Source organism: Eptatretus burgeri, chromosome 14 (genome assembly GCF_056783735.1).
Source record: "Eptatretus burgeri isolate ZD-2024b chromosome 14, Ebu_testis_v1, whole genome shotgun sequence".
NCBI lineage: Eukaryota > Metazoa > Chordata > Myxini > Myxiniformes > Myxinidae > Eptatretus > Eptatretus burgeri.
Window position 1 is genome coordinate 35476320 of NC_140974.1, and position 25244 is coordinate 35501563.

Here is a 25244-nt window from a genome sequence, read left to right on the forward strand (position 1 = left end):
GGGATCAAGTGAAATAAATTGAAATGAATGCGAGGGAAAAACCTTCGGAGTGTAGGCTTTATTTCACTTGATTGAAGCCGCTTCTACAGACACATCAAGGAATACATGTGCAGCAGGAAATACATGTGCAGCAAGGAGTACATGTGCAGCAAGGTATACACGTGCAGTCGATCACCGCAAAATAAATCAGCAATTAGCATGGAGTCCGGTATACTCTCAATTCTTACCATTCTACGAGCACCAAGTGAACCACCGCCGTAAATGACAATGCCCCAGGGCCAATCCCACCGACTGCGCGGAATCTCGGTTTTATCTGTCCCGTGTGCGAGCTGCGCGACATGTGATCATGCGTCACATCATTCAATTCATCAGACGGACTATGCAGGTGACAAATCTCATTTGAGTCTCTCTCAGCAACCGCTTGTTGGTCACAAAGTCTGACCAGTGATAGCCAAGGATTCTCTAAAGAGACCTGGTACCAAAGGAATGAAGTCTCTGTCTCAGATCTCTGGTCAGAGTCCAAGTTTCGCATCCATAGAGCAAGACTGGAAGCACCAAGGACCTGAAAACTATGACTTTCGTCCTCCTGCACAGGTACCGGCAGCACCAGACCCCGTGATCCAGTGAATCCATAACTCCCCAGGCCTGACCCAGACGTCTGTTGACCTCTGGCTCACAGCCAGCAGAGACATGAATATCACTGCCAAGGTAAGTGAATCTCTCCATGACCTCAACATCCTCGCCAAGAAGAGATACAGACAGGATAGCAGCATCCAAGATGTCACGAAAAGCCTGGATTTTAGTTTTGATCCAGGAAATCCGTAATCCCGGCAGCTCCGACTGCTCATTCAGCACCCCGAGGGCCCCCAAAAGGATACCTAGAGTCTCCGGTGCATCATCTGTGAAATCAAGGTCAGAGATCTTGACATTCCCAAACGATGCACCACAGCTTGATCTCTCTGACGTCCTCCCCAAATCCAGTCCATACAAGTGCTGAAAAGTGTAGGGGCCAGTGCACCTACTGAAGAACTCCAAGAACAACTGGAAATAAGTCAGAGATGGTACCACCACATCTCACTGTACTCTCAATACCAGAGTAGAGTTTAGACATCAGATCGATTAGTTTTGGTGGCACCCCACAAAGACCAAGAATCCTCCAGGGGGCATCCCGATTCACTGAATCAAATGCTTTACAGAGATCAACATAGGCTGCAAGCAGCCCCTGCCAAAACTCTCGTCTGCGTTCGGTGAGGACCCGAAGAGCAAAGATACGGTCAATCATTGACCTCTTTGGTGTAAAGCCTGACTGCTCTGGATGCTGGTGCTCAAGCAAATGGTAGCAAACCCTTTCAAGAATTATCCGGCAATGAGAGCAGCGTCACCCATTGGTAGTTGTTTCAGTATTGGCGATCACCCTTCCCTTTCCAGAGAGGGACAACAAGGCCCCTCTTCCAGTCATTTAAGATGATGCCTGTGTTCCAGGCAGAGCACACTACTGCATGCAACGACACGAGTACAACATTTTTACGAGCCTTGATAAGTTCAGCATGGACGCCACAGATCACAGGAGCTTTACCCCATTTCAACCGGTTCACCGCATTCTGTGTTTCTTCAAACGAAGGTGGGCCACAGTTGATTGGAGGGTCAGCAATAGGGATTGTAACACCCCTGACATCCAACTCGACAGCTGGTGGATCAGACTGGTACAGCCGCTCAAAGTAACCAACCCAGCTGGCATTCTCTTCGGACTCCTCTATCAAGAGCCGACCACCCTCTGCTCTAACTGCAGTACACCAAGGGATAGGCTTTGAGGAACGCAATGCGTGAATTCCCCTCGAAGCAGGACGAGGATCACTTGACCACAGGTGATGCGCTTCCCCTTACAGATTCCTCGCACATAGGCCTCCTTGTGCACCCTTAGTGCACATACAGTTTACACCTCAGCTCCCTGAACAGCTCAGCTCTGCCATTCAGCCTGGCCCTGCAATTCTGGGCAATGGTATCCAGCATCCCTTGAGAGACAAAGTTCTTCTTTGCCCTCCTGTGAGTTCCAGAACATGTACCGGCAAAATCAAGGATTTGTTTTGAAGGCAATGTACAACTCTTCAGGATCCTCCAAAGCACCCAGACCCCCTAAATCTCCTCTCAGCCTATTCGCAAACTCCTCAGCTACCCTCTCATCCTTGAGCTTGCCAACATCCAGCCTAGGCTGGGATGGTACCATCCTCCTGGATTTAAACTGCAACTTCAGAGTTGCTACAACAAGCCTCTGGTCAGTATTGAGGAACTGAACACTCCGGTAGACCCTTCAGTTCTGGATCATCCTTCAGCCACCATCAATGAGCACATGGTCAATCTCCTTTTCCACACCACCAGCATTGGAATACCAAGTCCAGCAAAGAGCCTGTGGGTGCTGAAACCATGAACCAGCCACCATATGTCCATGAATTCTTGGAAAGTCAAGGAATTTATTGCTATTCTGGTTCACAGTTCCAGACCCATGGGGACCAACACACATCTCATAACCATCACTATCAGTTCCAGTTGATGCATTGAAATACCCCAAGATTAGACAACTATCTCGCCTGGGGCACTGATCAACCACAGACTCGAGCGTGGCATAGAATGTGTCCTTCACGGTGAGATCACTCACCTCAGACGGAGCATATACAGAGACCACGGAAATGACACCCAAGGAGTGACGAATCCTTAGTCTCACAATACACTCGTTGACCAGTGTTAACTCAGTTATCATTGGAGTGAGGTTATTGGACACAGCTGCAGCAACTCCTTGGGTATGGTAACCATCAGAGCGACCAGACCAATAGTAGGTGTAACCACCTGCCATGATCTCGCCACAATCCTGTCTCCGAACCTCAGAGAGTGCTGCAATACCGATGTCCAAACGCTTGAGCTCAGATGATAACAGAGACAGGTGATCATCCTCTCTTCGAGATTGGACATTCCAGGCACCCACCCGAAGGGACCATCTCAGGTGAACCTTATGAGACCATCGTCTGGTGGATGAAACTTCAGCACTACCCCAATACATACACTCGCAGCACCATTTTGGAACTCGCTGCACCGTTTTAACAAATGAATACATGAATGATGGTATCACCTGTGAATTTCACCTGAGATTTGATGTTCTACTTCACAAGGAATTTAATGATATACCACACCTCTGTTCAACAGTACATTTGACTATTAGTGACCGTATTGGTTTTACTCAAAATACTTTGACCAGCATTTATGTCACTTGTATAACATTTGATATTTGATCTACAAAATCAGGCGTACAGCCAATCAACCTCCCACATAATCAGACATTGGCATAAGGCTCGCTGCAACCGCTGGTGATAGTAGACAACTGGCATGGTTCAAGCAATGGCTGTGCTTGGCTGTCCAGCATGGCAACGTCATTCAAATTTTGGCTTCGGCATGGGAAACATATCCTGGATACTGATATTTATCTTTGGAAATTTTTATATTTTATTTTTACAATCACATATTTTCGAAAACTTATGAAAAGTATCAATATAGTAACTAACTGTTAAGACTGATAAGGCTATAAAAATCAGGTTCATGGAAGAACAATGTTATCGAGAGTTGAAGATGCATGCACTGATGGTGGGGCAATGTGGATTACATGTGGATCTAACAAGGAAGGTGATGAATGAACAGGTACAGGAGTGGGGAGGGAGAAGGGAAGATTGCATCCTGCAAGTCAGAGAAGGTTGGGGAAGGGTTTATGAGGTTGCAAATGGTGGGGATGTAGGATGACCTGAGTCAATGGTGTACTGCCAACTTATAGCCTTGTATAGGGAAGAGTGGATTGAACATACTGAAGAAAGCAGTTCAACAAATTGGAGCAGAAAATAAAAAAGGGATCGAAGAAAGCAATGCACCTGGATTTTGAGAGATTCAAAAGGAGAGGATTATTCGAGGAACACCTGTGACCTGGACGAAGGAGAAATGAAGGTATGAAACAGCAGAACAAGCAAGACCAGGAGAGAGACTGTGTAAAAAAAGAGGCTACTAACATATCTGCAATGAGAACAACAAGCCCTGTTTGATTCTTTGTAGATCAAAAACAGCCCGGTTTGTCCGAGATGCCAATGATGAGTGCTTTCGATTCCACAGCTCCTCAAGCAATCAGGTGTGAAGCAAAGACATCTGCCAATAGTGGTGAACAGTCCTCCAATGAGCTATAGATAAAGCCTGTGAGAAGTTCAGATTAGTGAAGGAAGAAGGTGGCATGACAGAGGATGCTCATTCTGCAGCTTTGGCACATGATCTGCCCGGGAGAGATTGTGGCTGATGGTGATGACGCGAACATTCAAATGGTTGAACTTCTTCCAGTGCTTGACTATTGAAGTAGAGAGGTTGGTTTTTATTCTTCCAGAGAAACAGGGTGATAATGCATGATTTTCCTGAATTGAACGAGCTGTTTCAGGTGTCAGACCAAGATCTGTTCTTTCTCAAGTCATACAGGGAAGCAGAAGCGGCTAGCCTGTGGTAGGATCTAGTGTTACACGGCATTGTGTAGAGTCATCTGCAAAGGATAAAAGAAGAGAATAGAAAAGATCCACAACATTCTCTACTTGGCTGAAAACATCAGTGTCACAGAATCATTGGGTAAATGGGGTTAGGGGTGGAAATAGAGAGGGATTGATTGGGTACACAAACATTGGAGGCAAACACGAAGTTAAGAAATGCAGCCATGTCTTGAGTAAACTTTGCTTTGAAGCCATTTTTGGTGAAGGAGGGAATGCAGGGGGAGCATCCACCAGAGACACACTTAGCAAGGCACCATCAGGACTTTGATTGATTATACAAGTTGGAGAATTCAGCCTTAATTTTTGCCAGGTGGTTTCTGGCTCACCTGATGATGAACATGTAGTTATTACCAGGCTTGCAAAATAACCTTAGGTGACCCTCAGTTGGGTTAGCCTTCCATGCTGACTGGTGAAGGTGGCAAATTGCTTTTGATAGCCACTGCCATGCTGCATTATTTTGGTCAACCAAGAACTAGCACTGGAGGCTGGATATGAGAGTTGCAGGTAGATGAGATGGCAAACAGATACAGCTGCAGCCAGGTTAGATGGGTGTAAATGAGCGAGACGAAGCTTTTGTGATAGCTTGACACGGTGGAATCATCAATCCCTTTGTGAGAGGGCCGACTTCAGTGTCTGCCAGTATAACTGAGAAAATAACCAGACTCTACATCACTGTGATAGATTTTCAACAACAGTCAGATATATTTGGACCATCACAAGAATGTTCTGAGAGGAGTCGAGTGGGAAAGAGAGATGGAACAGGAAAGGTTACATGGAAAATTGTTAATTTCCATGTCCAGTAGAGCATATGTACTGTGAGTGGAGATCCATTTTTGGAATTTCTCACGTCGTGTAAGACTCTCAGGTTCACAAAAGGTCTTTGCTGCAGTGACATGGCTGGATGTTTCAGTGCCAACTCCCAATCAACTGGCATGGTGGGAGTTTTAGGCACCAGAGGTGAACAAGAGAGAGAGTTGGGGTTGGTGGCTCTGAGTTGGTCCATATTTGCAGAAAGAGAAGTTGGTGTACATACAGTATATGGAATAATCATCATTAAGTCATTATTTACTGCTTTACTGTTCAATACCTTGGTATGCTTTATACTTTTACTCAACCATGAACGCCAGCTCTGCATTTAAAAGAAACAAAACTAGACTAGATTTGTACATTTAAGTTTGATTATTACAAGAATTAATGATTTTTTTAGAAATTTAAAATGATTCCTCAAAATTTTTGGGCATGGCTTGAGAAATTTAAAATGATTCCTCAAAGGGCGGAGGAACTCTTTGTGAGCCAACGATCATCCATATATTTTGCCCAAATGTGTCCGTGGACGTCCTCCTGCAGTTGGGTTACTTTTTATTAGGAGGATGGTGGCAGGATTTGCACTCCGGCCACCGTAAAACTCTTCATCCCGCAAGACATACTAAATGCAAAAAGAAATCTGAAAACCCACCCACTCCATGGGAGTACCTCCTGTGCAGCTTCCCTTCGCAGGGCAGCTCACCAGATGACAGAATTGGGGCAAAGCCTTCGGGACCCACAATCTTTGATGATTGGAGGGAAACCACGGGGTAACTTTCCAGGGTCAGATTGCGGAAGTGTATGTCGGAGTGGTGCTGAGGTGTCGTCCACCAGACGGCGGTCTCCTTGGGTTAACCTGAGGCGGTCCCTTCGAGTGGGTGTCTGGAATTTCCAATCCCTAAGAGAAGATGATCACCTGTCTCTGTTATCATCTGAGCTCAAGCGTTTGGACATCGGGATTTCAGCTCTCTCTGAGGTTTGGAGACCAGATTGTGGCGAAATCATGGTGGTTGGTTACACCTACTATTAGTCTGGTCACTCTGATGGTTACCATGCCCAAGGAGTTTCTGTAGCTGTGTCCAATAAGCTGACTCCAATGATGATTGAGGTAACACCGGTCAACGAGCGTATTGTGAGACTCAGGATTCATCACTCCTTGGGTGTCATTTCCCTGGTCTCTGTATATGCTCTGACTGAGGCGAGTGACCTCACCGTGAAGGATGCATTCTGTGCCATGCTCGAGTCTGTGGTTGATCAGTGCCCCAGACGAGATACACTTCTAGTCTTGGGGGATTTCAATACATTGAACTGGAACTGATAGGGATGCTTATGAGACGTGTGTTGGTCCCCATGGGTCTAGAACTGTGAACCTGAATAGCACTAAGTTCCTTGACTTTGCAAGAAGTCATGGACTTAGGGTGGCCAGTTCATTGTTTCAGCGCCCACAAGCTCATCGCTGGACTTGGTATTCCAACGCTGGTGGTGTGGCAAAGGAGATTGACCATGTGCTCATTGATAGCCTCTGGAGGATAATCCAGAAATGTAGGGTCCACCAGACTGCTCAGTTCCTCAATACTGACCACAGGCTTGTTGTAGCTATGCTGAAGTTGCAGCTTAAATCCAGGAGAATGTGACCATCCCAGTCTCGGGATGTTGGCAAGCTCAAGGATGAGAGGGTAGCTGAAGAGTTTGCAAAGAGGCTGAGTGGAGATTTGGGGGGTCTGGTTGCTTTGGGGGATCATGACGAATTGTGGAGTGCCTTCAAGACCACCTTCCTTGATGTTGCCGGTGGATTTCTTGGAACTCATTGAAGGCCGAAGAAGAATTTTGTCTCTCAAAGGACACTGAATACCATTTAATTGACCAGAGTCGCAGGTTCAGGCTGAATGGCAGAGCTGAGGTGTTCGAGAGCTGAGGCATAAAACTGCACATGCACTAAGGGTGGACAAGGAGGCCTATTTGCAAGGAATATGAGGGGGTAGAGCATCACCTGTGGTCAACTGATTCTCATCCTGCTTGCAGTGGAATTCACACATTGCGTTCCTCCAAGCGCATCCCTCGGTGTACTGCAGTTCGAGCACAGGATGGAGGACTCTTGACAGAGGAGTCCGAAGTGAAGGCGCATTGGACCAGTTATTTTGAGCGGCTGTACCAGGCTGATCCACTGGCTGCTGAGTTGGATGTCAGGGGTGTTACATTCCCTTTTGCTGACCCTCCAATCAACTGTGGTCCACCATCATTTGAGGAAACAGACTGCGGTGAACCGGTTGAAATGGGGTAAAGCTCCTGGGATTTGTAACATCCATGCTGAACTTCTCAAGGCTGGTGGATATGCTGCACTCGTGTCATTGCAAGCAGTTCGATGCTCCGCCTGGAACACAGGCATCATTCCAACTGATTGGACGAGGGGCCTTGTTGTCCCCTTCTGGAAAGGGAAGGGTGATCGCCAAGACTGCAACAACTACCAATGGGTGACACTGCTCTCAGTGCCGGACAAGGTTTTTTGCTGTGATAAGTCTTAATAGGGATTGCGACCATCTGCTTGAGCACCAGCATGCAGTTTAGTGAGGCTTTACACCAAAGAGTTCAACGATTGACCGTATCCTTGCCCTTCGTGTCCTCACCGAACGCAGACGAGAGTTTCGGCAGGGGCTGCTTGCAGCCTATGTTGATCTCTGTAAAGCATTTGATGCAGTAAATCAGGATTCCCCCTGAAGCATTATTGCTCTCCATGGGGTGCCAACATAACTGACCAATCTGATGTCTGAACTATACTCTGGTACTGAGTGTGCTGTGAGATGTGATGACACCATCTCTGACTTATTTCCAGTTATTACTGGAGTTCGTCAGGGGTGTGTACTGGCCCACACACTTTTCAGCACTTGTATGGGTTGGATTATGGTGAGGATGTTGGAGCGATCAAGTTGCGGTGCATCGTTTGGGAATGCCAATATCTCTGACCTTGATTTCGCAGATGATGCAGTCATATTTCCAGAGACTCTGGATTTCCTTTTGGGAGCCCTCGAGGTGCTGATTGAGGAGTCAGAGCTGCTGGGATTATGGGTTTCCTGGGTCAAAACTAAGATCCAGGCTTTCATTGACATCTTGGATGCTGCTATCCTGTCTGTACCTGTTTGTGGTGAGGATGGTGAGGTCACGGAGAGATTCACTTACCTTGGCAGTGAAATTCATGTCTCTTCTGGCTGTGAGCCAGAGGTCAACAGACGTCCGGGTCAGGCCTGGTTAGTCATGGATTCATTGGATAACGGGGTGTGGTGCTGCCAGAACCAATGTGGGAGGACAAATGTCTGAGTCTTCAGTTCCTTGGTGCTTCCAGTCTTTCTCTATGGATGAGAGACTTGGATTCTAACCAGGTATCTGAGACAGAAAGTTAATTCCTTTGGTACCAGGTCTCTTCGGAGAATCCTTGGCTATTGCTGGTCAGACTTTGTGTCCAACGAGAGGTTGCTGAGGGAGACTCAAATGAGATTTGTTACCTTCATAGTCCGTGAGCATCAGCTGTGGCTGTATGTACATGTAGCTCGTTTTCCTGATGCTGATCCTGCTCACCAGATTCTCTCAGCGAGGGAGCCTCGTCTCGTGAGTGTAGGAGGCCAATGGGCCGACCACGTGCCTGGTGGTTGCAGCAGATTGATAAACATCTCAAGAAGTTGGGGATGGGCCAGGCATCTGCCTCGGGGATGGCCAGATCAAGCCCTTGGAGTACTGGCGGAAAGTGGACGCAGTGACACGCTGCACTGGTGCATGCTCCCGTACCTGACCTGACCTCAAAATTTGAGGAATCTACTTGTTTTGGAAATGTATAATTTGAAAATAGTGATTTGGATGCTGTGATGGCTGCAAGAGGTTGATCTGATTGGAATGTTAAAAATAATGAAGATAGATAAAATATATTCAGGAAAGATTGTTTTGTTGTTTACCAGGTTGGACAGTCACAGGACCAAGGGGCATGGCTTGAGAATCAATAGGAAGAGAGTTGAGACCAGAGCAAGGCATGGATATTTCACAAAGTTATTAATTTATGGAAAGGTCTACCTGGGAAGGTTTTGTTGCATCAGGGACAGTGAATAGGTTTATTAAGGTAAGGTAGTGAGAAACAATGTGGATGTAAGGGGTCCATGAACATCGTTCCAAATGGTAAGTTGCTCAGGATTCATTTGTGGGTGTTATGAGCATTTCAAGCTCTCTGAAAATTGGGATGTTTAAAGTTAAATATTTGCATTTTATGTCTTTTGTTGTGGAAGGTGGTGTCTTGTCTGTTATTTCTTTATTCCCCTGCCTTGCTACCTATCACCCTCATTATACCACCAACACCACCACCACCATTGAGTAACCTTGTTATGGTTCCTGGAGGGAGGCATTAAGTTTTCAGTCTTGGTGTTCCACTTTTTGAAGAATAATTTTTCCATTATCTAATTTTTAATTATTATTTATTATTTCAATTTTCAATGACTATTTATTTTTTTTCCCCAACATTCAATCATCTACTTTGCCCCACAATTTTCAATTATTTGATTTTTAATTGTTTTTTTCCCAATCTTAATTGTTTTTTTTTTCAATTTTTAATTATTTAATTATTTAATTGCTAATTGTTTTTTGTATTTTCAATTTTTTCAATTTTTTTTTATTTTCAATTTTAAATGATATCATTTTCATTATATATATATATATATATATATATATATATATATATATATATATATATATATATATATATATATTTTTTTTATTATTTTAAATTATTGAAATATTTTTCAATTTTCAATTGTTTACTTTTTCCATTATTATGAGGCAGAATTTCAAGTGCTACCAATTGGCTAATATTGCGAGTTGGCTGTACCAGAAAACATTTGCGATCCCCAAACACAGCCGTATAGTTTAGATTGAGTTTCAGGGTATGGATATTCACAGGCATGAGGGGCTAAGTGGCTTCCTTTCATGCATGTCCATGCATGCATGTGTGTATACATACATGTTGGCAGTCACATTAATGCAGACATGCACAAGCATATGCACGCAGATGCAGACATAACGTATTTGGAGGAAATGGTGAGACTAAGATTTGTAGTTCCTGACAGCACTGCTCAGTCATGTCACAACATAAGATAAGTGAGTCAGGAACTGATGAAGATCCTTCACAGATCGGAGCCGAGTGCCTGTCATGTCGAACTGCTGCCGCCGTGTTCAACATGTCATACTTCGGAAAGTTTTATCTGGTCGGACCCGATGCCAGAAAAGCTGCTGATTGGATCTTCACAGCAAATATGGATAAACCAGTGGGTAAGTGAAGATGGCGTGTTAAAACCATAAAATTTGGTTTCCAAATACACAATATACTGCAGCATGTTAATTTGGCATGGGGAACGGGGCAAGGGGGTTGGAGTCACTTTTACACCCAATGTAAGTTACTTTCATGTTTAATACAAGTTTTGTGAACTTTTATCAAATAGAATGTTGTATTCCTTTCTATTTTTCCAGTTCCCATCACTCTGATAATCTTTTGCATGCCTTTCCAGGTTCAACCATGTACACGTGCATGCTGAATGACAGGGGGGGCACAGAAGCTGATCTTACGGTAAGCCCCATCGCCCCGGGTGATGACGACAGCCCGCTGGCGCCATCATTCATCGGTGAGTGTTGATCCAGCTTTCGTCGCGTCGCTCTCTTGGCCTACGTGCTGAACTCCGTCCTTGCCAGGTGGTTAAGTCGTTCTCAGTGGAAAATGCTCATGCGTGTGCAAAATGCGCGCGTTGATGTCGCTGAGAACATGGATATTTTCATTGGGATTAATGTCGATGGGAGTATTGCAGTACAATAAATGCAGAGTGATTGGTGGGAGTTTCGGCCATCAGAAACTCAAGGACTTTCCATTATGATACATCTTGAGAGGTTGGCGAAGCTGTCTTTGTTCTTTGTGCTTGGAAGGCATTACCATGGCCCATCTAGTGTTTTTTAAAATTAACCTTCAATTGACATTATTTACCTTAATGATTAACCTTCAATGACAAAGTGACTTCTTACCATCCATTGATAACAGGAATAATATTGTGAAGAAGTAATTTTGATCTAGTGTCAGGTTCTAAGAAGTCAACAAACAATTTTTATGTATTGGTACATTGCCGTCAGAATGTTTTCAAAAAGTACTGTATTTGTTTTTCAGCTGAATTTTTTTAAGAATGGAGTTTGCATGTTTATCAATGAGATGGTTGAAAATCGCTCAAAATATTTTAGGAGTACAAATGCAAACACTGAAACTTTTGGTACATTTTGAATAAGTCAGATGTTAAGGACTAGGACAGGAGGTCTGACAGACCATGGTGCTTACAGGTGATGGGTTCTACCTTGCCGTGGGTGGTGCAGCAGCACAACATAACTGGTCACACATAAACAGCATTCTCCAAGATGGTGACTACAATTGTCAGATGTTGGACTACTCCACTCGTCTTGGACTGCTCAGCATTCAAGGTCCAAATAGGTCAGTGATTTCATTAGTCCCTCTCTGCTGGTGTTTTTCAGCAGTGGTGGTCTCAGTGTAGACCACAAAGAGAACCTCATCAAACAGGAAAATGTGATTTATTTATTTTTTTACGGTTAACAAAATGTCAATGTGATGAACGTCAAATAATCGGACAATTACAGAAAATAATGAATGAATTTTGTGGCCTGAAGTAATAATGCATCACTTCCTGAAAAATTTCACCTGTGGTAAACGATCCACGTGCAAATACGGTTGTTAATTGCTGTGACTTTGTCATAGCTTAAACGGGTGAGAGAACTACGGACAAGCAACACATCACATCCGATGCTAACCAAGTATAAATATAGGGAAAGAAGGATTTTATGGAATAATTGACAAGTCATGGATTGTTATGCATGTGAACAGAACCTCTTATAATTGGAGGATTGCGATCGGAGATTGCTGATGTTTCCCGGTAGAGCCAACTCGTAATATTATCCAATTGATAGCACTTGAAATTCTGCCTCATCTTGAAAAAAAACGTTTTGGTTTTTTTTCAAAAGAGCGGGACACCACAGACGCCAAGACTAAACACTTACTGCCTCCCTCCGCGAACCATGAGAACACTTAATGCCTCCCTCCGGGAAAATTGAGAATTGAAAAAAGAAAGAAAGAAAAAATCTAAAAAAAAAATTAAATAATGAAAAATTGGTAAATAAATAAACAATTGAATGTCTAAAAAATTTATCATGGACAAATATTCTTCAAAAAGTGGGACACCATGGACACCAAGACTAAACACATAATGCCTCCCTGCGGGAACCATAATAACTCATGTCCTAAGTCACCTGGCTGTGAGAGCTACAGACTAACATTGGCCAGACACCTCCTCACCAGCCAGTTCAACTCGTGCGGGCTTGCTCCTCAGCCTTGGCAGGAGGCTTCGGGGTTGCAAAGAGCATAGCAATTGGGCTGGGAGAGTCATGTTTTGGAGTATATTAAATTGGTTTCTGGGCTAAGAGTCTCTCAGGACCTTAGCTTAGTATGCAGTGATGAGAGGTTATACGGCGTAGTTCAAGGTCGTGGGATGGGAATTAAATATGTCTCTGATTAATGGCACCGAGAGTATTCATTGGAGAGGAGGACCAGCTCTCCCTCATTTATGGCAGTCATAATGACACCAATCTGATTTGGTCGATTTGTGATCCCTGTGAATTATTCACGGTATTTTGTGCCATTTCTATTGCTGTAATCGCTTTGCTGCTTTGCATAAAATGCCATGAGACGTGTGAATGGTGTGATGCATTGGAATGTATTGTATTGACGTACCAAATCACATTCTAATACTTGGCAATTGGTCTCCACACATGAGACTGTCTGTAGCAGAAACGATACAAATTACTGTGGACAAGGTGTGGAAGGTGTTGTGATTTCTGTTTGGGGGGAAAATATCATTATTTCATTAATATCATTAAAAAAACAACAAAAAAGAGCACGAAATATAGCCAAGGCAGATGTTTCTTGTGGCAACCTCCATATGAGGGTTAATTTATTCCCCAGTGAGAATCGCAATTGTGCTCACCACCACACCTCCCCCTTCTATTTTTTTTCCAGCCGTAAAATCCTCCAGGAAGTGCTGGATGTGGATTTGAGCAATGATGCCTTCCCATTTTCAACTCACAAGCTTGCGAAGGCTGCAGGATTCATGGTAATTGATCTGTGCAACAGCTTTGCAGATAGTCTTATTATTACTATAAATGACCGTTTTTACAGCCATTTTTCCCTTCTGTGCAGGGGTTTGGCTTTTTCTTGAGGCAATGTTTTATGGCCGGATGCCCTTCCTGACGCCAACCCTGGTCGCCTCTTACGACACACAGGGATATGGTACACCTATTCTAACTGGGGCATACACCGGGACCAGTACACTGGTACTCATTTCGCCGACCTCGGAAGGATGACAGGCTGAGTCAACCCCCTGGTGTTAATTCAGCAGCCAACGGGGCTTGAACTCAGGACCCTGGGATCCCAAGCCAACATCCTCACCACTAAGCCAACACCAGGCTAAGTCTTATTATTACTGATGAAAAATAATTAAATTTGAATTTTCTTCAAACACATTAAATGGTCTCGTGGGGGAATTTTCATTTGATCTGAATCTGCACCATTTGAATTGTAAGGCAACAAAATATTGTAAACTACTCTTATGGAAAAGTGTGGCCATGTTCGATGCCTCCATGATACTGTATATGGGTCAATCTCCTGGCTTGGAAGATAGGGTATTTTGAAAGGAGTTTTCATCACAATGCCGAGTTTCTGTTCTGGTATATGGGGCACTGTGTAGCATCGATGCATTTGAGGAATGATGCAACCAGCAGAATGGATTTCTAAATTTATTCCTGTCAGATATATGTTTACTCAGTTGAGAGACATGGCATGGATGTGTATTTGTATGTCACAAGGGTAAGTCTTTGAGAAATGGATTGACACTGAAAGTATGAAAGTGAGTGGATCCTGCCAAAAGTATTATCTCCCACGATGAGGCCAAAACACGAGGACTGTTACTCTGATCGCAAGCAGGTTAGTAGTCTGTGTTTAGTCCATCCTCTTCTCCAGTCAAGCTCCCTCAGCTGTCTCAGTCCTCTGGCCATCCCCAACAACTCCAGGATGCACCCATTCTTCCAGGTTCTTTCAGTAACACCCTCCTGGTTAAACGTACAAAATTCCGGATATCTGTACACATCAACTTCTTTGTTCCTCTTTTCTGTATTTGTGTGTGGACCCACATTGCTAAGACAGTTCAATCACACCGTTCTGGGGCTCCCAGCAGGTGGTGCACCACCCTCTCATGTCACCACCAGCCGTATCCCTACCTGTGACATTTTCTACCCCCAATTACCCGCATAACCCAACCCTCTTACTTGCAGATTACTGTTCTCTGTTTTTTACCCTGTCTCTCTCTCTCCCCTTCTGTTCATCCCTTCGTTGTGTTCAACTGTTGCCCCATTGTTAGCTCATTGACTACTTTTTTCCCATCTATCATCTCACTCTTCCATACACTAAGATCAAGTTTTGAGACTTGGCCTGACAGTGAGAGTGAGACAAAATCAATCCAAGCCAATGTGAAACTCCCAATTGCTTGTCTGCCAAACACTGCAAGATCTTAACCCACTCACACTGTGAGTTCACATCTGCAAATGTACACTTACAAGTATGATGATTTTGATTTCTACAAGATCAAGCCTCATGGAAGAGCAATTTGAAATACAAAGTGCTGCTTTTGAAAGACTTGATAAACGTAGCGAATCACTCATCTATCTATAATTCCAGCAATGTGTGTGTGTGTGTGTGTGTGTGTGTGTGTGTGTGTGTGTGTGTGTGTGTGTGTGTCTGTGACTGCTGTTTCTCGACAACCACTGGTCCGATCTAATTGAAACTTCCAAGGTATATTGCTGGGGACCTGAGCATGTGCCTTTTCAAGGTTTGATATTAATCGGACAAGTGCTTCCCAAGTTATGGCCATTTATTTACCAACCAATCACAGGACATGTTGCTGCGTGGGCATGGCCAATGGGGGAAGAGAACCTCAACCGCAGTCCCCATTACGGGTTACAACATACGGACTTCCGGATAATGATGACTTCGTGTATTCTAATAATTTCTCGATTACTTATGCACATTTATAGAAAAACACAATGCCCCAAGTTATGATCGTTTTCATATTAGATGGTGCGTACATTTCGGTAACATCAGAGTTAGCTGGTATCCTCCGAAGCAGGACGAAAAATATTTTTTTGCACGTAAGTATTTTTTTTCCCCTCTTCTCTTTGTGTTTTTCCTTGCGATGACATTGCGAAAAGGCAAAATAGTTGGCGCTAATTAAATAATTGGCCATTAAAACTAAATTGCGAATAATCGTAACTGCGATATGCAAACTTCCGGACAGTGAGGACTTCACTTCCGGATAGTGACGACTTACTGTATTATTTCTCGATTTATCGACTTACTGTATTCTTTATTTCTCGATTTCTGTACTTTCTCGATTTTCTTAAACACAATTCCCCAATCCAGTCGTCATTTACGACAGTGAAGGAACGGCCTGTGTGGTTGTTTGAAAGTTTTTTTTTTTTTTTGCACATACGGCCACGCACGTACGGGCACACGAGAGCGAAGGAACGGCCTGTGTGGTTGTTGTTTCTGGCACGCGGTTTGAAAGTTTTTTTTGCACATACGGCCACGCACGTACGGGCACGCGAGAGCGAAGGAACGGCCTGTGTGGTTGTTGTTTCTGGCACGCGGTTTGAAAGTTTTTTTAATTTTTTTTTTTTGCATGTACGGCCACGCACGTACGGGCACGTGAGAGTGAAGGAACGGCCTGTGTGGTTGTTGTTTCTGGCACGCGGTTTGAAAGTTTTTTTGTTTTTGTTTTGTTTGCACGGACGGGCATGCACTAGTACAAAAAAAGAGAGATATTGAGTTTGTGATCGTTATCAGAAAGGACCGTAAATAAAGCTTGCAGTTCAGCAAGTTCCAAAATCAAAATGGATAATGATAATCCAAAACATGATAATCCGTTTGTAAAATACAGACGAAGAAGAGCACCAGTAGTTCCCACTTATCGGACATGTGCAAATAATGGTAAATGCTGTACGTACACAAATTGAGTAGCATTTATTTGTCAGTGTAATGAAATGTATTCAATCCTGATTTTGTGTTTTTCACTTGCATTCAAAACAAATTAGAGCAAAACCACTGCAGGTTATATGAACACATGAATGGCTTGATTCATGCTCCCTCTTCCCTTAGTATATATCGATACTAATAAAAGGCATTGTGTGTGTGTCTCCTCCATAACTCCAAAACTATAAAACCTCGCAGCCTGAAACTTTGCATGCATACTAAGAAAACTCCAAGGAATTGCAAGAGTGAAAATTGGATATTTGGGTTAATTAAAACACCCCTTTTGAAGATAATTAACGCCCTTATTTAATTATATCCTTCATCAGGCGATCCTCGGCTACCTTGCTCTCTGGGTCTTCAAGCTTATCCTGGGTAACTTCGCTGGGGTCTGGAGCTGCCATTTTTTTGGGCCTGCTCAACCATAACTTGACTGAGAACAGGCTGCAGCGATTTCTTAACTATAAAGTTGTTTTTTTCACTATCCTCACTCATATTATCGAACGCCTGTTCATCATAGCTATGAATTGCTGGGTACATCACAATGCTTATAAACATCCAGAGACGTCAGCGTTCGTGTCTTGATATTTTAGGCGTCTCCGTGAGGTGTAAGTTTATTGTGTGGCTAAACGCGTGCCAAACTCGCCGTTTCTTCACAGCCGTTTCATTGGAGTGCTTGCTTGAATGCTTAAGCCGCTTTGTGAGTGTTCGCCAAGCTGCTTGGTTGTTTATTTCAGTAAAAGTACTCGTGCTCTCAAGGAAACACGATTAGACAGACGTACATTTCCTTCTATGTTGGGCCCTGCGGTGCCGTGCGGTTGGTGTCTCGGGAGGTGTCTTATCCGCTGAAAAAGCAATTATATTTTTACAGGACATCGCTTTGTTTATCCTTTTGTGTGATCCCCGAATATAATCCACCCCTCACTTCGACATCGATACATGTATAAAAACAATATTGTCCATCCGACCAGGTGTTTGCCGTGGTCTGGTTGTGAAGGCAGAGAGTATAGATCGACATTTTGTGTTCTGTGCCTTGATTGAATTTTCAATTGAATTTTGTTAATTTCCCACTTGAATTTCCCTTTCAAAGAACTCTGTTAAAAGGTAAATCTTTGTGTTTGTCGTTTTTATGTATTTTATGTGTGTGTTCGTCTCAAAGTAAAGTAGAAAAGTTAAAAAATATATATATATATATATTTTGACCCACACATCTCTCACCTGTGAATTGAGGGAGTAACCAATCAGCTCTCATGTAATCAACTAAACCCAGGTGGCTAGGATTATATAAATAATTGACACCTCCCATACTCCTTCAGCTGAAGAAGCTGCATAAAGCAACCCAAGAAGGCCGACACAAGGTCAGCGCTTTTGCTGTTTTGAACCCTTCCCACAGTTCCTCCACAACTATGAAGACATTCACACATAGTAGATTTAACTTGTGTGGGCGCTCTTGGGTTGCTTTCTGCAGCTTCTTCAGCTGGAGGAGTGTGGAAGGTGTCATTTATTTATATTTATATATTGACCGGTAGCTGAAGAGAGAGTAACCTATAATGACTAATTTCATGAAGAGAGAGTAACGTATTTGACTTTATGCTTCAGCCTCATTGTGGGAAATGCCAATAATGTTGAGTTTTCTCGATTGCACAGAATCCAGGAGATAGAGATGTGATATTTGTGTCCCAGCCCATAGGCGAGAGAGGTTCTTTATCCAGCTTCAGATTGGTCCAGGAGAGGCTGATTGTGAGGTCCAGGAGAGTCTATGTGGTTGGCCCAGGAGAGGCTGATTGTGAGGTCCAGGAGAGGCTATGTGGTTGGCCCAGGAGAGGCTGATGTTGAGGTTCAGGAGAGGCTATGTGGTTGGTGCAGGAGAGGGTGATTGTGAGGTCCAGGAGAGGCTATGTGGTTGGCCCATGAGAGGCTGATGTTGAGGTCCAGGGGAAGCTATGTGGTTGGCCCAGGAGAGGCTGATGGTGAGGCCTAGAAATTCAAGAAAAACACTTAATTTAGTCCGGTAGCTGAGGGTGTGTGTAGTATTGGGATTCTCTTGTATGTACTATGTTTGAACATCTTATATATCTGGAGGAATTCTGGGAAGAGTTTTAAACGGCAAATGCTTACCTTGTGTTGGCCTTCTTGGGTTGCTTTATGCAGCTTCTTTGGCTGGAGGAGTGTGTGGCATGTCAATTGCATGTATGTATATATATATATATATATATATATATATATATATATATATATATATATATATATATATATATATATATATATATATATATATATATATATATATATACCTGGTGTTGGCGCAATGGTTAAGACAGCGGCTTGGGATCCAAAAAGTCCTGAGTTCAAGCCCCGTTCGGCCACTGAATTAATACACCAGGGGGTTGACTCAGCCTGTTATCCTTCCGAGGTTGGCGAAGTGAGTACCTGTGTACTGGGCCGGTGTATACCCCTGTTAAAATAGGTGTACCATATCCCTGTGTCGTAAGAGGCGACCAGGGTTGCGTCAGGAAGGGCATCCGGTGTAAAACATGTGCCAAATCACTATGCGGATCATACGGATGATCCGCTGTGGCGACCCCTAACGGGAGCAGCCGAAGGAAGAAGAAGAAGATATATATATATATATATATATATATATATATATATATGTATATATATACATATATCCACATATATAGTATATCTCTCCAATACATTTCTCATGAAATCTGATAAGAATTTGATGAGGATCTCATGGATCCAAAAGAAATTGCAGTATGATTGTCAGGGTTTTGAGCCCTTATCTGACAATGCTGTGACTCCAGCTTCAAGTCTTTTCGATTGGATTTTTTTTATTTTGTCTAATAATGTTTGTATCTTGCATGTAATGAATGTTCAAGTTTCTGCAAGAGCATTAGAAACTGCAGGAAAAAAAATAGGATAAACTGTACCTTTTGATTGACAGGTGCAAATCAATCTTTTAATTCAGTGACGTATACATTTTAATCAGTGAAATCACCAAAGTAACTTTTATTCACTAATATCAGCAGAGCTTGTTCTCACTGCCAATGAAACTGGCTCTCTCCAGGTGCGAGTCATGAGATTGTCATTTGTGGGTGAGATGGGCTGGGAGCTGCATATACCTAGTGAGGCGTGCATCCCTGTGTTCAATGCCATCACGAAGGCCGGAGCCAATCACGGCCTGCGCAACGCCGGCTATCGAGCCATTGATTCGCTGAGTATTGAAAAAGGTGGGTCTGGTTTGTGAGCAACACAATCATTCATTCATTGATGTTGTGGAAAGGTACATGGGCATAAAAGCTGATCCACTTTATTATAATTTGCTGCACAGATTCACTTTTAATCTAATTGGTTATTATCTGCAACCATCACGATGTTTTCCCGATGTCCTTACCAATTTGCTGCATATGATCTCTGAAGAGTGAGGAGGATTATTGCTGGTGAAATGAGTATTCATCACATCAATTGATAATCACACTCATAGAATCTGGAACCCATCGGCTGTGAGCTTGAATAATGCTACGGAAGTGTCATTTATAAGCTCAAGCAAACCTTTAATTTCAAGACGGTTACAGTGAAAGGTCACTTGTCACTATATAGCATTGTCATCAAAACAAAAGTTTCACTGATGTCCTCCAGGCAGTGATTTTTATTTTATATGATTTTATTTTTTGCAAAATTGAGTCTCATGGAAGAACGAGCGAACAGAGGATAGGAACGAAGAGGGAAAGATAGTGACTCTGGAGTCACTGTTGGACACAACAAGCAATCTTCTTCTTTTGTATGCCACACAAAGCTGCAGGGTAGCATCATTGACTCGGTGCACAGATGTGCTAACAGCTCGGTTCACCTCTGTAGGTTCGGGCAGGAATTTGGAATTTGCTCAGGGTGCTCACTTACGCTTTGTGAAGGATAGTGTGGGATCGTTAACGTCCAGCAACTAATGCCGGCAGATGGGACGCAAAGTTTAATGTCCTTCTGAGGGATGCCACACATATTGATGAATCACCCTGCCTGTGAAACACTGAGATGACAGTTTATAGCTGGGCCGAGATTCAAACCCAGGCTTGACAGCTTAGGCCTGAGAGGTAAGTGTACGTACCTTAAGGCCATCCTGCCAGCCTGCAACAAACAATGGAATGAGCCAACAAAAGGAGAGAGAAAGAGACAGAGACAGAGACAGAGACATAGAGAGACAGATACAGACAGAGTAACCTACAAGGAGGAGGCTTTAGTTAGGTAGGATTAATATGGGTAGAACCATCGTGAGTCAGGATGGGGGATGACATGAGATGGTGGTGCACCTCTTGCTTGAAGTGAAGCCCAGGAGGGAAGAGTACGGTTGAACATCAGGCTTATAGTTCTACCAACAAGTGAAAATAAGAAAAAAGGAATGGAGGAAGGCGGAAAGCCTGAATTTTGAGAGTTGAACTCGGAATGGGTTTCTGGAAAAGCATGTATATACATCCTGAAGTAGCTGAGGAGGGTCGAAGGGCAGAGGATGTCCAGCCATAGGAAGGTAGTAAAAAAAAACAGAGACCATTGACCTGTTTGTGATGTGAGAGCAACAGACTTTATGCTTCAGCCTCATTGTGGGAAATGCCAATAATGTTGAGTTTTCTTGATTGCACAGAATCCAGGAGATAGAGATGTGATATTTGTGCCCCAGCCCATAGGCGAGAGAGGTTCTTTATCCAGCTTCAGATTGGTCCAGGAGAGGGTGATTGTGAGGTCCAGGAGAGGCTATGTGGTTGGTCCAGGAGAGGGTGATTGTGAGGTCCAGGAGAGGCTGTTTGGTTGGCCCAGGAGAGGCTGATGGTAAGGCCTAGAAATTCAAGAAAAACACTGAATATCCTCGTCTGGCTGAATATGGGGGCATTGAATTCACCACAATTAATTAACGTTCTGATCATTTAAACGATGATTTTTTGCTGGTCAGTTCACTGACCAGATACATTTGACCTGTAATGACTCAAATATTACCCATAGTGTATTCAATCCACGGTTTCACATAAAACAACATCCATGCTTACCTAGAGGTGTTAACTGCACTCGGATATTGATTGCAATTAAGCTCATGGCCTTCAATAACCATAAAATATCTACATTTTAGATGGATGATTGTTTTTTTTATTGAAATTTGTCGTTTATTACTCGGTCTTCAAATAACCAAGAGTGCGTGTTCAAGGGAAGGGGATTGGGGTAGGGTGTGAGTGTTTTTGTAAACCTGATTTACTATTATAAGTTTCTGCCCAGTAGTAAACTATTAACAGGTCATATTTGCTTAATGATTCATGGCACGTCATCCATAATTTCTGAAAAAGAACCGAATGCTAAAATTCTGGTGAAATGCACATACACTCGTATGATATCAGTGAACCGTCACAACCCATGGAAGCATGCAGATATATCATTGAACTATTGGCCTATGTCTGATTCACAGTGTTTATTTATAAGGTGTGGCTATTTCGTGAATAATAGAGCCCTAGTCCCATATAAATGCCCCCAAACTTTGTTTGAGGTTTTCTGCAAACCAAAGGTTGGCAATGATAATGTGTCTGTCCCATCTGCTGGCATTCGTTTGTGGGTGTCAAACATCGCACAGCGTCTTTCATGAAGTGGAGGGGAATTATCTCTGGCACCCTTGAAAAATGCATCAAATCATGGCCAAATCAACTCCATCTTATTGGTCGTCCTGGCCAGCCGGTTCATGAAAGACTTGGACCGATTACTCTTCCTGGCCAACCCCACAAGAAGGTTGAAATTAATGGAGCCATTGAAGGGGGACTTTAATTTGAGTAATTACTGTTACTGTCAAGTTGCTGTCCACAGTAACTCAAACATCTGACAGATCATGGCTGGTGATTGCAATCTTGACATTCTCCCAAATGTACAGGAAAGGCAAAATGAACCCTGATTGTCATATGGTCATTCTTTCTGCCAACTACAGTAAATCACAGAAGGGACTTGTGGTGTTGGTTTCATCTGAAATGAATGCCTGTCCTGCAAACTGAGAAACAAACCTCATCTCTCATATGTTTGTAAACATGGGTGCATTGCTTCATCAACGCAATTGTATCTGAATATTGATGCTCTCAAAGGAATGAACCTGCATTCGAAGAGGACGTTTTGACCGGGATCCCATAATGGATTCCATCTGCCGGTGGGTGGCATCATCCGTGAGGCACACGGGCCTCTGATTTATGATTGCCGGTCAAATAAGCATTTTTTGGATAGATTACCAGGTCTATATTCCTGAAAATACTGTGTCTACATTCATTACCCTACACTCGTACAGATGATGATGTGATTAAAGTCGAGGGACAACTTGTCAAACTGTACTTGATCAGTCATCATTTTTGGTTGAAAGGATGCCGCTTATTCTATCAAGATAGCACTCGATTTTCATGACGAGCTGAAATATTCCTCACTCTACCCGATCATTGCCAGGCAGTTTAAAATCATTTAGCGTCCTCTCCTGTGTAATATGACAAGTCCTGCTCTTTTGGAACTCTTTCGGGATTGGATTGCAATGATTCACTTTGTTCGCGAGAAAGGCGAATGGAGATGTAGAAATTGCAGTTAATTAACTTTAGATAAAAATCTTCTGTGTGCATGGTACATTGTAGAGCACATTGAAAACCCAGACCTGTTTGTGTGCGACTTCAACTTGCTCTCCTCGCCGTGTTCTGTCCACACTAATGGTTGAGTTGTATTTGGGTCATTCTCAAAAAATGGGGTAGTTAAACTGTTACACCGGAAGTTGTAACAGGATAAGTCGGAAGTTCCATCATGATCTAGCCCAAAAGGTCACCCCAAACTAGCTCAGTATGACTTGGTTTATGCAGGATGGTGCACCCCCACATCCAACTGGTGACACCATCACTTTCCTGCAGCAGCTCCTCAGAAACCGCCTCGTTGCCCTGGGTACCGCTCATGACTGGCACCCCATAGCCCAGACTTGAACCCTCTGGAGTACTGGTTCTGGGGGGTTGCCAAGGGCTCTATCTATGCCAACTGCCCTGCCACACTGGATGATCTGAAGCAGGAAGTGTCAGACTATCTCCTCGCAGTGCCGCATGAGACCTCCAGGAAAGTTGGACAGAACTTTGGAGTCAGGATCAATGCCTGTCTGAACAGGCACATCGAGAAAGAGAGAGAGACGAAGGAGGTTGGGGAGACAGAGGAAGGAGGGAGGGGAGAGAGAGGAGGACACACATCGAGAAAGTCAATTACAAGGATTTTGAGTAAATACCAATTTCAGACCTTGGGCTTTCACTAACTCCAGCAGTGATTTACTGCAACAGCAATCAGTGATAGAAAATACCATGTCATAAGCTTTCAAGAAATGTTTGGTTCACGTTCCTGAGGTTTCTGTTTCTTTTTAAATAAACATTTAAAGTTGCATCACTCTTTTTGAAACACCCTGTAGATGGGTGCTCCAATACAATTTCATTACTTCCTTTATTGCCGATCAGGTATTGTTGTAAAGGTTAGCGAATCTCCTACTCTTGTACCAGACACAGATTTTCATCCTGTGAGTACATCCCGCAGACTCGGCCAGTGGAATTAGTTTTTTTTTTCCCAAAAATAGCCATTCACTTGACCTTCACACTCTCTCCTTCAGTTGACAAAATCTTTTCAGGATATGGTACACCATGACACAATACCTCCCCATGTGACTACTGCCAATCACATCCGACCTACTCAGTAATGATTGAGTGCTCACGGTGGACTCATCTCATATGGAAAGAACTTCACTTGGTATTCACTTGACCTTCATTTCATATGGAAAGAACTTCACTTGGTGTAGACGTCAATTGACTGGTATCAGCATCGTTTATTGTACATCAAACTGAAATGTCTTGGGGTCATAGCAAGGGCAGTTCAGAATTCCATCCCTCAGTCTGCACATGCAACTGATGTCACGGTAATGGATGGCTCCTTTGCTCACTGAGACAATTTCATGCAGCTTCATTGTGACCTTGATGGCAGGTATTTCAAGAGAATCGAACTTGCTGGTTTCTGCAAGGACCACTTCTGCCTGATGTAGAACAGTTTTATTGATGATCGTGTGCACTCCAGAGTGCTAAACAGCACTTCTGCAGTTGGAGTGTCTTTACCAGGTTTGATCTGACAATCTGCTGTTCATTTTAGAGAAACCCCTATGCTGTCTGGTGCACCCTTGCCATAGCCAGCTTCAAAGAAATGCCAGGTGATAGAGTCAAATCTGAATTCAAACAGCTTGGTCGTCAGGTAGTAGAAATGACCCTTCTCGCAATATTGGCTGGTTGGTCTGTCACTGAATGTGTAAAGTGAGCAGACCTCTGGGTGGTCCCTTCCAATCATCCTGAAACTGGTGTCAGATGTGCCAAGATGTCTGGTGGGTCATGTTGGGTACGAGGCGACATTGAACAGAATGGCATCACCTCATCCTTCAGGTACAGCACACCAGTGTGTAAGCTCATCTATTGATGCGATCCTCCAAAATGGACCGATTGTATTTCACTTCCATATTTACCACAATAGTTCTCACTGATTTGTTTTCTATGTGAAAAGGGCAAGGCCGGTGTTAATCGCACGATGTGCCCCATGTTTCATCAGTTGCTGTGTGAGGGACGGGTGATTCTATTATACTTACTGACTGTCATGTGCTGCCCCAGCTACTCCATCAGAAGACGATGTTTGTGGCATTTCAATGACTTTGGCTTTGAACTTGGTTT

The 25244-nt window shown here is 43.5% G+C and overlaps 1 protein-coding gene across 2 annotated transcripts in view; it reads left to right on the forward strand.

Moving 5' to 3' along the window:
• Positions 1-25244, forward strand: part of SARDH (sarcosine dehydrogenase) — a 153938-nt gene that overhangs the window by 96731 nt on the left and 31963 nt on the right. For both annotated transcript variants that reach the window (XM_085854354.1, XM_085854355.1), the window contains 5 exons: positions 10526-10664; positions 10901-11014; positions 11712-11859; positions 13456-13549; positions 19589-19751. In XM_085854354.1, coding sequence (XP_085710480.1) covers positions 10526-10664; positions 10901-11014; positions 11712-11859; positions 13456-13549; positions 19589-19751 — 658 coding nt within the window. The remainder of the gene's footprint in view (positions 1-10525; positions 10665-10900; positions 11015-11711; positions 11860-13455; positions 13550-19588; positions 19752-25244) is intronic.